Source organism: Schistocerca gregaria, chromosome 4 (assembly GCF_023897955.1).
Source record: "Schistocerca gregaria isolate iqSchGreg1 chromosome 4, iqSchGreg1.2, whole genome shotgun sequence".
NCBI classification, from domain to species: domain Eukaryota; kingdom Metazoa; phylum Arthropoda; class Insecta; order Orthoptera; family Acrididae; genus Schistocerca; species Schistocerca gregaria.
Window position 1 is genome coordinate 439,214,882 of NC_064923.1, and position 14,256 is coordinate 439,229,137.

The window sequence follows — 14,256 nt, forward strand, 5'->3', positions numbered from 1 at the left end:
TAGATCATATCACCGAAAACAGAGTCGAGTCTTCCCAAACCAATCCCAAATCTACCGTTGTTAAAAATGTCTCATCTGCAACAAATCCACGCATATATCCCAAAGTCCATCACAGGTACCAACGTCGTCCTAACCTTCAGTCTCCTCTCTCCAGTGCCAGGAACCAATTTCATCCCAACCGACTCGTAAAAATTACAAACCTAAATCTCCCTCCAACCAAACCAGAAACTGTCCTTAGTCCACCTATCAACACACCACTTTACACCAACTACTTCCTACGTACGGTTCCTACAGATGATAACATCTTCTTCAATTCTTCTGTCCTTTAAAATATCGAACCATCTGTGTGCACCCATATTCTCCAGTAAGTTGCCGTGGCCGCGCTCTGTGTTCGATCTAAATGCCGCTGCCACTTATTCCTAAAACTGCTTTCTCTTCCTACTTTCTCGACTAGACACTCGCCTAATACCTTCCAACTCAATTTTGTGCTGTACATCCAAATCTATTGCAGTCAAACAGCTGTCCACATTACAACTAGATCCGTCCCACCTACCTCGTGCTAGTCATGAAGTATAAATCTACATAAGCCTCTTCTTTAGTAACAATTTATCACCAAGCAGCTCCTACGCAAATAGCATCGCCACGTATTTAATAATACCATGTTTATCAACTGTGAAAGTGCTTAATGCGACTTTTATGTTTAAAGATATGTAGGTAGAAGTCCATCTACATAGTTTCTGCCAATCCACCCCTGCGTGCAGGAATGAAATTATAATACAGAGAAAAAACTAAAAAAGTTGAACTCCAAATCCAGCGTGTATCAAATTAAGAACGAACAGCTCACACTTTCAGCCCCACGGAATTTTACTTTAACACTTGCAGCCGTCCTATCCAAGTATATTTGTCTCATACTAAAACTCGACTGTAAATTAACAGGCGAGACACATCTGTGAACCACAAAGTTTACAACCAGTTAGAACTAGTAATTAACTAAAAATACCTATGACATTCGCGCGACGTATTCTACACTACGAAGATTTGATTCGACCTATCATCTCTAACCCCAGTTTCGCCTTATTGTACATTCTAATCAATTTCTATTACTCCTTCATCATTCTGGAACGCCACGCACTCAATCCCGCTTTCCTAACCTTTTTAGACTCCGTTCCAAAAACTTTTACGCGGACACCATATTCCCCTCCCTCTCAGCACAAACTGAACACCTACGTTTATTGTAGAGCTCATGTGTACACTCAAACAGAACTTACTCAGAAAATTACATTACACTCTATTATTATACTGACACCTTCAGTGTCATCGATCAAAGCACAGAGATATTCGCATAATAAGCCCGTCTCTTAGTCTGTTCCGTTGACTAATTGTGTACAGAAGTTAGACTGACTTGTAGTCTGGTATTCTACACTTCGCTTTCTTCTGTCTTTTGAAATATCATTCAATAACGACTTGCTAAGAACTGGAAATCATTAATGATACTGGCTGTGTGACCTGAGCCTGAAAAATGCTCTAAAAGTATTTTGTTATTTCCCCCTAATTTCCTGCACAAGTACTATGCTGTAGCTATACCTACAAGTCCCCTCTATCCAGCAACTACAGAGAGTGCTTGCGTTCTCACAAATAAACTTCAATAGTCCTTAAATCCCAGGTCATGAAATCAGCCTCGACGTCTGTCTTACCAGACTTCCCGCCACCCTTCCCTGTGCTCACCAGTATCCAACCGGTCGAGATGGGTAAGGAGATAGTATTCTGGACTCGCAACGGGCAGAGGTAAAGTTAAAATCTCCTTCCCATTATGTGTTTCATACTTGGGTTGTTTCGAATGTCAGAAAAGGACAGGGTACTTTCCTTCGTCATCTATGTCCCATCCGCGCTCTTCCTCTGTCTCTAATTACCTCATCGCCGACGGGGTATTAACATCTAAACCTCCTTATTCCCACATTAGGTTACATATTTGTTAAAATACTCATAAATTAAAACAAAAGGTTTAATGTACAGATTTTGCAGTTGTTGATGCTAAATGTGTAGGGTGATTTTTGTGTCTGCCAGGTCATAGATGTACATAAGCAGTGGGGATTTAGTAAATTTGGAAGGTGACAGTTGGAGCTGGTTGTGTTTCCTGAGAGAACGATGCTGAACGGATGTGAGGAATTGCTTGGGCTAGGAAAGTTAAGGGGCAAAAGGATTGAGAGGATCCGCGAGAAGACCACCAGTGACATGGAGAGTAAAAGGAGGATCTGATAGGCTGGCCGCGGTAGCAGATCGGTTCTAGGCGCTTCAGTCCGGAACCACGCAGCTGCTGCGGTCGCAGGTACGAATCCTGGCTCGGTCATGGATATCTCTGATTCTGTGATGTCCTTAGGTTCAAGCAGTTCTAAATCTAGGGGACTAATGACCTCCGATGGTAATTCCCATAGTGCCTGTAGCCTTTTTTTTAGGATCTGCTCAATCTTGAAGTAACGACCCCGTGCTGAAGAAAGCGCAAATCAGCTTTAAACCTAATATGACGAACCGTGCTAACATTCGAGGTCATCATTTACCGAACTCTAGTACAGCACGGCTGTGCGAACTATATGGCTACGGCAAGGGGAATGAACAGTAACGATACGGGCCATATTCGCGGTAAAGAAGTGAAAGGGGCGCATAACGAAGCATGGAGAGGAGCTAACGTACAAGTACATACGAGTGCTGAAAAATGAGCACAGAAGAAATGTAGGTAATAACTAAAAGTAGAGATAGTCCAGTACGAGAGATATTCGCCGTAACAAGCAAATACGAAAAAAAGTACCCCTGAGCACTATGGGACTTAACATCTGTGGTCATCAGTCCCCTAGAACTTAGAACTACTTACACCTAACTAACCTAAGGACATCATACACATCCATGTCTGAGGCAGGATTCGAACCTGCGACCGTAGCGGTCACGCGGTTCCAGACTGAAGCGCCTAGGGCCGCACGGCCACACCGACTGGCAAATAGGAAAAAGGAGCATGACTGATAACAGAAGAAATGTAGCAGAGCAACAGACACATGACACGGAATACATAAATAATAGGATAGGCCAAAGGCCAAAAACATAAACAAAATACTGAAATCTGCTTCCAACCGCAGAAAAGCCCAAACATAACAAATAATAGCCTGTGAACCAACGAAACTTAAAAGGAAAACATTTAAAAAATGACAAAACTTTTAAATGATTTAAGACATCTGCGTCTTGTATCATTTTTTATTGTAATAAAATCCGACAATTAGTGAAGTTTAGTATTTAATTTTTAAATGAAAAAATTTCTTTTTTTAATCTTTTAAAATTTTTGCTTTTTAATTTCTCTGGTGTCTTTCTTTTTGTAGACTGCGTGCATACCGAGTGGCAATTTTGGGAGAAGAGGCATTCTCCCAATCCACGCTTCAAAGTGGGGATTCTGTGCAGCCATAGTTTGGGATGTTATGACGGTCCACCTATGGCAGATGTTTGCCTGCTTGTTATTTAGGCATGGACATGACGTCCTATTACTGCTAGGTAGCTATTTTTTAATGACTTCATATGATTTTCGTGGTATTAAACGGAAGCACCAAAGAAAGTGGCATAGGCATGCGTAATCAAATACAGATATTAATGGTGTGTTGTACCAAACTGTCTTCGGGTTGACAACCACAACGACAACAGTTTCTTGCTTTAGACTACGTGTTGAAAGAAAGTGAGGGCGAGTGAGCTACGGCACCTCTATCTGGTTGTCACGGAAGCTGGCGTCGGTGGTGGCGGCGGTGACGGCTGCGGTGGTGGGCGTCGCCGACGTGGCCCCCATGGAGGAATTCACCCAGCCGCCGTCGGCCTCGGACTGCGAAGATGGCGGCAGAGGTGTGGTGGAGGCGACGGGGCGGTCCTCTGGGTAGGAGTGCTCTGCCGAGCGCCGGAAGCGCCGCGAGATGGTGTTGCTGCGCTCCTGGCACTCTGAAAACACAAAAAACCGTGCAACTGTCGTGTGCCTCTGTACCTGTTTTCTTCCTCGAAGCGACAAGTTTTGTATTCTCAAATCTCTTATGTTGCAGAAACGGTGTACGAGAAAGTAGGTGAAAAAATATAAAATGCGTATGAAGTTTTTACATTGAAAGCGTATTCACTTGACATCTCTGTTCCTCGGTCGCCAACTATTAAACATCTGACGAATGGTCCGGCTGCTAAGCTCTGTAACACATCATCTTCTACAAAGACATTGATCAGTCTTGTAACGTGACAGTATCCTCAAACACATCAGATATCACATTTTTATTGACATACATTCAAATAAGTTTTGGAATATGAATCAATATTAGGGTTTGCCCTGGACTAAGTGTGTCTATGAGTTCTACATCTACATCTGCATATATACTCCGCTAGACATCAGACGGTATGTGGCGGAGGGCAATGTCATATTTCTCCCCTCAGTTTGCGCGAGGGAAAAACGATTCTCTAAACGCCTCAGTGCGAGCTCTTAATTTCCTTATCTTTGAATGGTGATCATTGCGTGACTTGAAAGTTGGTGGTAAAAATATATGCTCTATATCCTCGGAGAAGATCGGATTTCAGAATTTTGTGAGCAGCCCCTTCCGTTTAGCGCATCGGCTATCTGCAAGTCTGTCCCACTTCCAACTTTCTATGAGATTTGTAACGCTCTCGCGATGGCTAAATGTACCAGTCACGAATCTTGCCGCTCTTCTTTGGATCTTCTCAATCTCTTGAATCAGACCCAACTGGTAAGGGTCCCAAACAGACGGACAATACTCTGAGACTGGAAGAACTAACCAATTGTAAGCTATTTCCTTTGTTGGAGGACTGCATCGCTTCAGGATTCTACCAATAAACTGCAATCTAGAGTTCGCCTTGCCCGTTACTCGTGTAATCTGATCATTCAATTTGAGATCATTTCGAATAGTCACACAGATAGTTGACGGATGTTACCGCTTCTAAAGACTGGACATTTATATTGTACTCGTACATTAATGGGGATTTTCGCCTTATTATACGCAGTAGGTTACACTAACTAACACTGAGAGATAACTGCCAGTCATTACATCACGCACTTATTTTACGCAAATCCTCATTGATTTGTTCATAACTTTCGTCTGATACTACTTTCCTGTACTCTACAGCATCATCGGAAAATAGTCTAATGCCATTGACAATGTCATCAACCCGATCGTTTATGTAAATCGAAAAGCAACGGACCTATTACGCTGCCCTGGGACACACCTGAAGTTACGCACGTTTCTGTTGAAGTCACTCCGTTCAGGACGACATACTGCTCTCTGTCTATTAGAAAACTTTCTATCCACCGGCATATGTCATCGGATAGACCGTAAGCGTGCACTTTTTGGAACAAGAGCCAATGAGGTACTGAGTCGAACGCCTTTCGAAAGTCGAGGAATATGGCATCAACCTGGGAGCCGGTATCTAGAGCCTGTTATATATCACGCACAATGCGGGCCAGCTGTGTCTCCTAAAAACATGCTGGTTTCTGCAGATGAGCTTCTCGGACTCTAGAAAGGTCATTATGACTGATCACAAAATATGTTCCATGATTCTACAACAAATCGACGTCAGCGAAACTGGCCGGTAATTATGTGCATCCGATTTTCTACCCTTTTTATTGGTTGCTATGACCTGGGCCTTCTTCCAGTCCCGTGGAACTTTCCGCCGTTCCAATGATCTCTGATAGATTACGGATAGGAATGACGCTACATTTGTAGCATAGTCAACATATAATCTTACGGGGATACCGTCTGGGCCAGAAGCCTCTAAGATACACTAAACACTATGTCAGCCATCCTTGTGTTTGTTCGATAATTGAAAGGGGGAATGGTGCTGCATGTCCTCTACCGTAAACGAGTGTTTGAAAGCTAGGTTTATAATTTCGGCCTTCTGTTCATCATCATCAGTTACATTACCCGTACTGTGAGCAAGAGAAGTTATTGGACTATTTGTAGAGTTCACAGATTTTACGTACGACCAAAGTTTTTTGGGTTATTTTTAGAATCTGCAGATAAAATACTGCTTTCAAATACGTTAAAAGGATCTATCATTGATCTTTTGACAGAGGCTTTCATTTCGCATAGTTTCTGTTTGCCAGCGGGGCAGCAACTACGTTCAAAACGACTGTGCAGAATTCTCTGCTTTCTCAGCAACTTCCGAATATGTTTATTGTACCAAGGTGTATCCTCTCCCTCATCATCATCATCATCATCATCATCATCATCATCATCATCATCATCATCATTTAAGACTGATTATGCCTTTCAGCCTTCAGTCTGGAGCATAGCCCCCTTATAAAATTCCTCTATGTTCCCCTATTCAGTGCTAACATTGTTGCCTCTTCTGATGTTAAACCTATTACTTCAAAATCATTCTTAACCGAATCCAGGTACCTTCTCCTTGGTCTGCCCGTCTTCTCCTACCCTCTACTGCTGAACCCATGAGTCTCTTGGGGAACCTTGCTTCTCCCATGCGTGTAACATGACCCCACCATCTAAGCCTGTTCTCCCTGACTGCTACATCTATAGAGTTCATTCCCAGTTTTTCTTTCATTTCCTCATTGTGAACACCCTCCTGCCATTGTTCCCATCTGCTAGTAACTGAAATCATCCTAGCTACTTTCATATCCGTAACCTCACTCTTGTTGATAAGGTAACCTGAATCCACCCAGCTTTCGCTCCCATAGAACAAAGTTGGTCGGAAGATTGAACGGTGCACAGACAACTTAGTCTTGGTACTGACTTCCTTCTCGTTGAAGATTGTAGATCGTAGCTGAGCGCTCACTCCATTGGCATTGCTACACCTTGCTTCCAGTTCTTTCACTATGTTGCCATCCTGTGAGAATATGCATCCTAAGTACTTGAAACCGCCCACCTGTTCTAACTTTGTTCCTCCTATTTGGCACTCAATCCGTTTGTATTTCTTTCCCACTGATATTACTTTCGTTTGGGAGATGCTAATCTTCATACCATAGTCCTTACATTTATGATCTAGCTCTGAAATATTACTTTGCAAACGTTCAATCGAATCTGCCATCACAACTAAGTCATCCGCATATGCAAGACTGCTTATTTTGTGTTTACATATCTTAATCTCATCCAGCCACTCTATTGTTTTCGACATGTGATCCCTAAATAATATGAACAATAGTGGAGACAGATTGCAGCCTTGTCTTACCCCTGAAACTATTCTGAACCATGAACTCAATTTACTGTCAACTCTAACTGCTGCCTCACTGTCCACGTAAAGACCTTTAATTGCTTGCAAAAGTTTGCCTCCTATTCCATAATCGCGTAGAACAGACAATAACTTCCTCCTAGGAACCCGGTCATATGCCTTTGCTAGATCTATAAAGCATAGATACAACTCTCTGTTCCACTCATAACACTTCTCCATTATTTTCCTTAAGCTAAAGATCTGGTCCTGACAACCTCTAAGAGGCCTAAACCCACACTGATTTTTATCCAGTTGGTCCTCAACTAATACTCGCACTTTCCTTTCAACAATACCTGAGAAGATTTTACCCAAAACGCTGATTAAAGAGATACCTCTGTAGTTGTTACAATCTTTTCTGTTTCCATGTTTAAAGATTGATGTGATTACTGCTTTCGTCCAGTCTGATGGAATTTGTCCCGACTCCCAGTAAATTTAACTATCCTGTGTAGCCATTTAAGACCTGACATTCCACTGTATTTGATGAGTTCCGACTTAATTTCATCCACGCCAGCTGCTTTATTGCACTGCAATCTATTGACCATTTTCTCCACTTCCTCAAATGTGATCCTATTTCCATCAACATTCCTATCCCATTGTACCTCGAAATCTGAAACATTACTGATCGTATTTTCACCTCCATTGAGCAACTCTTCGAAATATTCCCTCCATCTGCCCAAGGCATCCACAGGATTCACCAGCAGTTTTCCTGACCTGTCCAAAATACTTGTCATTTCCTTCTTACCTCCTTTCCGAAGACTGCTAATTACACTCCAGAATGGGTTTGCAGCAGCTTGACCCATAGTCTCCAACCTGTTTCCAAAGTCTTTCCAAGATTTCTTCTTGGACGCTGAAATTATCTGTTTGGCTTTGTTCCTTTCTTCAACATAACTTTCTCTGTCTACCTGAGCTCTAGTATGTAGCCATTTTTGATACGCCTTCTTTTTCCTTTTACAGGCTTCCTTGACTGTGTCATTCCATCAAGCTGTTTGCTTCATCCTACTTTTACACACTACTGTTCCAAGATATTCTTTAGCCACTTCTAGTACTGTGTCCTTGTACCTTGTCCATTCCTTTTCCGATGACTGTAATTGACTACATTCAACTAACTGGTACCTTTCTGAGATCGCTGTCATGTACTTGTGCCTAATTTCCTTATCCTGAAGTTTCTCCACTCTTATTCTCCTACATATGGACCTGACCTCCTGCACTTTCGGTCTCACAATCCCAATTTCACTGCAGATTAAATAATGATCAGTATCATCAAAGAATCCCCTGAATACATGTGTGTCCCTCTAAGCATTCCTGAATTCCTGATCTGTTATTATATAGTCAATGACAGATCTGGTTCCCCTGCCTTCCCAAGTATACTGGTGAATGTTCTTATGGTCAAAAAAGGAGTTTGTGATTACTAAGCCGATACTGGCACAGAAACCCAGGAGTTGTTTCCCGTTCCTGTTGGCCCCCATATCCTCTCCAAATTTACCCATAACCTTTTCATACCCTTCTGTTCGATTTCCAATCCTGGCATTAAAATCCCCCATGAACAGAACACTGTCCTTGTCCTTTACTCTAACAACTACATTACTGAGTGCCTCATAAAAACTATCCATCTTATCTTGATCTGTCCCTTCACAATGCGAATATACTGACACAATCCTAATTTTCTTGCTAGACACTGTCAAATCTATCCACATTAGTCGTTCGTTTACGTACCTTATTGCAACTACGCTGGGTTCCATTTCTTTCCTGATGTAAAGCCCTACACCCCATTATGCTATTCCTGCTTTGACTCCTGACAGGTAGACATTCTCTTCTTTCTCACCCCTTACCCGAATGTCACTAACAGCTAAAACGTCCAGCTCCATCTTACTTGCAGCCTCTGCCAGCTCTACCTTCTTCCCTGAATAGCCCCCATTGATATTAACAGCTTCCCATCTCATTACCATTTGTTTGCCAAGTCGTATCTTAGAAGTCCCTGGTTTGTCAGTTAGAGGTGGGACTCCGTCACCTCCAAAGGTCCGAGGCATTTTGCTCTGATTGTTGCCAGCGTCATATTTAAAGTACCAGGGAAGCAGGTTGCTAGCCTTACTTGCCCTTTCCCTCCTGTATATTATTACTACGCACATACTTCTCTAGCACATGGTGGACAATTCCTTTAAACCAAAGATACTCATTATCTTTGTGTCCCGCGGTGAATGCTTCGAGCTGAATATGAAGATATTCATTAACGACTCTTTTGTTTGCGTTCCAAAACAAGAGAACTCTATGCTGTTTCTTTGGTCCTTCTGCAGCTTCCATCGACATAGAAGCCACAACGACGTTATGGTCGCTGATACCTTCTAGATTAACTTCTTGAAAAAGATCAGGTCTGTTTGTCGCTAAGATATCTAAAGTGTTCCCATCTCGTGTTGGGTTTCTAACCAAATGCTCAAGGATGTATGTTGAAAGTGCTCCTGGAATAGCTTCACACGAGTCCTTGCTTCTGCCCCCTGTGATAAACGTGTAATTTTCCCAGTCAGTGGATGCCAGATTAAAGTCTTCACCTATAACTAATGGATAAAACGTGTGAATTTCTGATTTAACAAACTACTGAGGTCATCGGTCCCTAGACTTACACACTACTTAAACTAACTTGTGCTAAGGACAACACACGTACCCATGCCCGAGGGAGGACTCGAACCTCCAGCGGGAGGGGCCGTGCAGTCAGTGATATGACTCTAACCGCGTGGCCACTCAGCGTGGCAAGTAATGGATAAGTTTGATATTTATTCCCTATGTACTCAAGACTTTCCCTGAAACGTTTTGCGACGTTTGTTGTGGATGGTCTATAAAAAAACGTCCTAATACAATGGCCAATCCTTGTCTGATTGCTAGCTTAATCCAGGCTATTTCACAGTCCGACTCAGTATACACCTCAAATGTCCGACTCAGTATACACCTCAAATGCGTTTAAACAGCTTTTAACTGCAATGAACACACCACCTCCCATAGCATCAAACCTATCTTTCCTAAACATCGACCAATCCGAGTTCTAAACTTCACTGCTATTTATGTCTGGTTTCAACGAGCTTTCGGTACCTAATATTCTCATTGCTACTGTTTATTTCGAAGAGTAACTCGGGGATCTTGCTACAGACACTTCTACTATTTACTAACATGAGAATCAGCACATTTAAAGCCTTTGGAATGACATGTTTAGGTGAAATAACCATTTCGTTCTTTGGTTCAGAAAGTACAGTGCAATATGCAATCGTTCAGAAAAATATTGTGCTCGTCAGGTTGTCAAGTGGGCAACACAAGCTTTTCTTTTCTGCATCTTTGCGGTGGTGTTCATGTGTTCAGTGTGAGACAGGTCGGTGGTGTCACCATGCAAAAGGGGCGGCAAGCGTGGCAGTCAAAGGGTGGTGACAGTGGCAGAGGTGTAGAAGAGAGAGACAGCCCGGAGAAGCATCACTTAATAACGTGCCATGACGGTCGTGAGTGTGTGCACACAACTGACAGAAATTAACTGGTGTAAAAAATCACGTCGAGCATGCAAAAGGGCTGTGTGTATCACAAGTGAACAGTAGGCACAGTACTGTATTCATTTCATTGTTCGTTGAAGTGTTTAACGTGATTGACCAACGTAGTGCAGTCAGTACTAATTTTGTATATTAACAGCCGTTGTGGGGAATCTGAATGCTTAATAACTATTCGTACCTGGAAAGGGAATACAACTCTGGATTTCTCATATACCCATTTACCCACAAATATCGCAAGAAAATTTACAGTGACGTCACCATGAAGGTAGCGTACACCCAACCACCGGAAAATAATTCATTTCGAACGTAGAGGACTTTAAACATGAGAACAATAGAGTTTAGTGTTCAAGAAAAGACACTGCCCGTCGCAGATTCTCGGACTAATATTACACAGTCAGACTGTAACAACGGAAGTTACGAGATGCGTTCAATAAATAATCCTACACTTTTTTTCTGAAGGAAGGTTGGTTCCATTCAGAATTTCGATACACCATATTATTCCCCAGTCTTTTGCCTAAAAAACACTATATTTTTATATAATCTCCGTTCAGTGCCACGACCTTCCTTCACATTAATGGAAAACTGTGTGTGCCACTCTCTACTGGTCGACGTCAGAGCCAACGTGTTGCAGCATCAATCCCACCATCCACGTACTGCTTCCCGCAGAGCGCTTCCTCTATTGGAGGAAAGAAATGGAAGTCACAACGTGCGAGATCCGAGCTGTAGGGTAGACGATGTAGAACAGTCCAGTGATGTTTCGTGAGCTCCTCACGGGTACATAGATATGTGTGAGGTGCTGCTTTGTTGTGGAGAGGGAGAAGTTGGTTTGCACATTTGTGGCGACGAACACTGAAGTTAATTCTTCACTTTCATGAGGGCGGCACAATGCATTTCACAGCTGATCGTTGCACCATAGGGAAGGATATCAGGAGAAATGGGGCGCTGTCACATCTCTTCCGAAGTCATTTTTCGGAAGAGACGTCATGTGGCGCTTCTCCATGCATTGCCGTTTTGTTTCCGGTTCGAAGTGATCCATGTTTCATCAACTGTGAACTTGTTGATAAAAACTGGTGCGATCAGTCCCGTATCGCTCAAACAACTACGCACAGACGGTTCTTCGTTGCTCTTTACGGTCTTCCGTTAGGCGGCGAGGAAACTAGCGGGGACAGCGTTCAGTACCCCAACTCGTGGACAACTGTGTCAGCGCTACCAACAGAGATGTCCAGTTGTGTAGCGAGGTGTTGAATGTGATCCCTCGATAACCTCGAATGAGAGTCCCCGCACGTTCCAACACTGAAAGAGCCGCAGCTGTGTGCGGCCGTCCAGCAGGCGGGAGATCGGACAGGTTTGCTGGACCTTGTAGCGATGATGACAGCCGCCTCGCGCAGCGACTGACCATGCTTTTTTTCACTGCCACGTCTCTGTAGACATTTTTCAAGTACCATCAAATATCTACGATGGTCTGGTTCTCCGGCAAAAGAAACTCAGAGACAGCTCTGAGTTTGGAACGCACCACTGTTACACACCCGATTTTGATGCCAATGTATAGTGCCACCACCAATCGGAACTTCATGAAACTATACGGCGGAAATGAATACGCATAGCTGCATACAGGGGTTGATGTAAGTCAACGGGGCCAGTTGAAAATGTGTGCCCCGAACGGGACTCGAACCCCGGATCTCCTGCTTACATGGCAGACACTCTATCCATCTGAGCCACACAGGATAGTGAGACAGCAGGGACTTATCTCTGGCACGCCTCCAGTGAGACCCACATTCCCAGCTTATTGTCCCGCACTATATTCATAGTGCCCCTGACCGTTATACCCATTACTCGCGGCTTTTTGCCGATTCACGTAAGAGTTCGGGCACTGTTTGTGTATCCACACACAAGAAGATGGTAATACGGCCGGTGAACCTTAACTCTTACTCTCACTCTCGCTCTCTCTCTCTCTCTCTCTCTCTCTCTCTCTCTCTCTCTCTCTCTCTCTCTCTGGAAATTGAAATAAGAACACCGTGAATTCATTGTCCCAGGAAGGGGAAACTTTATTGACACAATCCTGGGGTCAGATACATCACATGATCACACTGACAGAACCACAGGCACATAGACACAGGCAACAGAGCATGCTCAATGTCGGCACTAGTACAGTGTATATCCACCTTTCGCAGCAATGCAGGCTACTATTCGCCCATGGAGACGACCGTAGAGATGCTGGATGTAGTCCTGTGGAACGGCTTGCCATGCCATTTCCACCTGGCGCCTCAGTTGGACCAGCGTTCGTGCTGGACGTGCAGACCGCGTGACACAACGCTTCATCCAGTCCCAAACATGCTCAATGGGGGATAGATCCGGAGATCTTGCTGGCCAGGGTAGTTGACTTACACCTTCTAGAGCACGTTGGGTGGCACGGGATACATGCGGACGTGCATTGTCCTGTTGGAACAGCAAGTTCCCTTGCCGGTCTAGGAATGGTAGAACAATGGGTTCGATGACGGTTTGGATGTACCGTGCACTATTCAGTGTCCCCTCGACGATCACCAGAGGTGTACGGCCAGTGTAGGAGATCGCTCCCCACACCATGATGCCGGGTGTTGGCCCTGTGTGCCTCGGTCGTATACAGTCCTGATTGTGGCGCTCACCTGGACGGCGCCAAACACGCATACGACCGTCATTGGCACCAAGGCAGAAGCGACTCTCATCGTTGAAGATGACACGTCTCCAATCGTCCCTCCATTCACGCCTGTCGCGACACCACTGGAGGCGGGCTGCACGATGTTGGGGCGTGAGCGGAAGACGGCCTGACGGTGTGCGGGACCGTAGCCCAGCTTCATGGAGACGGTTGCGAATGGTCCTCGCCGATACCCCAGGAGAAACAGTGTCCCTAATTTGCTGGGAAGTGGCGGTGCGGTCCACTATGGCACTGCGTAGGATCCTACGGTCTTGGCGTGCATCCGTGCGTCGCTGCGGTCCGATTCCACGTCGACGGGCACGTGCACCTTCCGCCGACCACTGGCGACAACATCGATGTACTGTGGAGACCTCACGCCCCACGTGTTGAGCAATTTGGCGGTACGTCCACCCGGCCTCCCGCATGCCCACTATACGCCCTCGCTCAAAGTCTGTCAACTGCATATACGGTTCACGTCCACGCTGTCGCGGCATGCTACCAGTGTTGAAGACTGCGATGGAGCTCCGTATGCCACGGCAAACTGTCTGACACTGACGGCGGCGGTGCACAAATGCTGAGCAGCTAGCGCCATTCGACGGCCAACATCGCGGTTCCTGGTGCGTCCGCTGTGCCGTGCGTGTGATCATTGCTTGTACAGCCCTCTCGCAGTGTCCAGAGCAAGTATGGTGGGTCTGACACACCGGTGTCAAAGTGTTCTTTTTTCCATTTCCAAGAATATATATATATATATGAAAACTGAATAAATCACGGAATAGTGTAGAGGTACAAATTGACACAAATGCTTGGAATGACATGGGGTTTTATTAG

General features: G+C 44.5%; 1 protein-coding gene across 2 annotated transcripts in view; it reads right to left on the reverse strand.

Moving 5' to 3' along the window:
- Positions 1 to 14,256, reverse strand: part of LOC126365858 (peroxidasin homolog) — a 1,186,130-nt gene that overhangs the window by 27,185 nt on the left and 1,144,689 nt on the right. For both annotated transcript variants that reach the window (XM_050008525.1, XM_050008523.1), the window contains one exon: positions 3,734 to 3,963. In XM_050008525.1, coding sequence (XP_049864482.1) covers positions 3,734 to 3,963 — 230 coding nt within the window. The remainder of the gene's footprint in view (positions 1 to 3,733; positions 3,964 to 14,256) is intronic.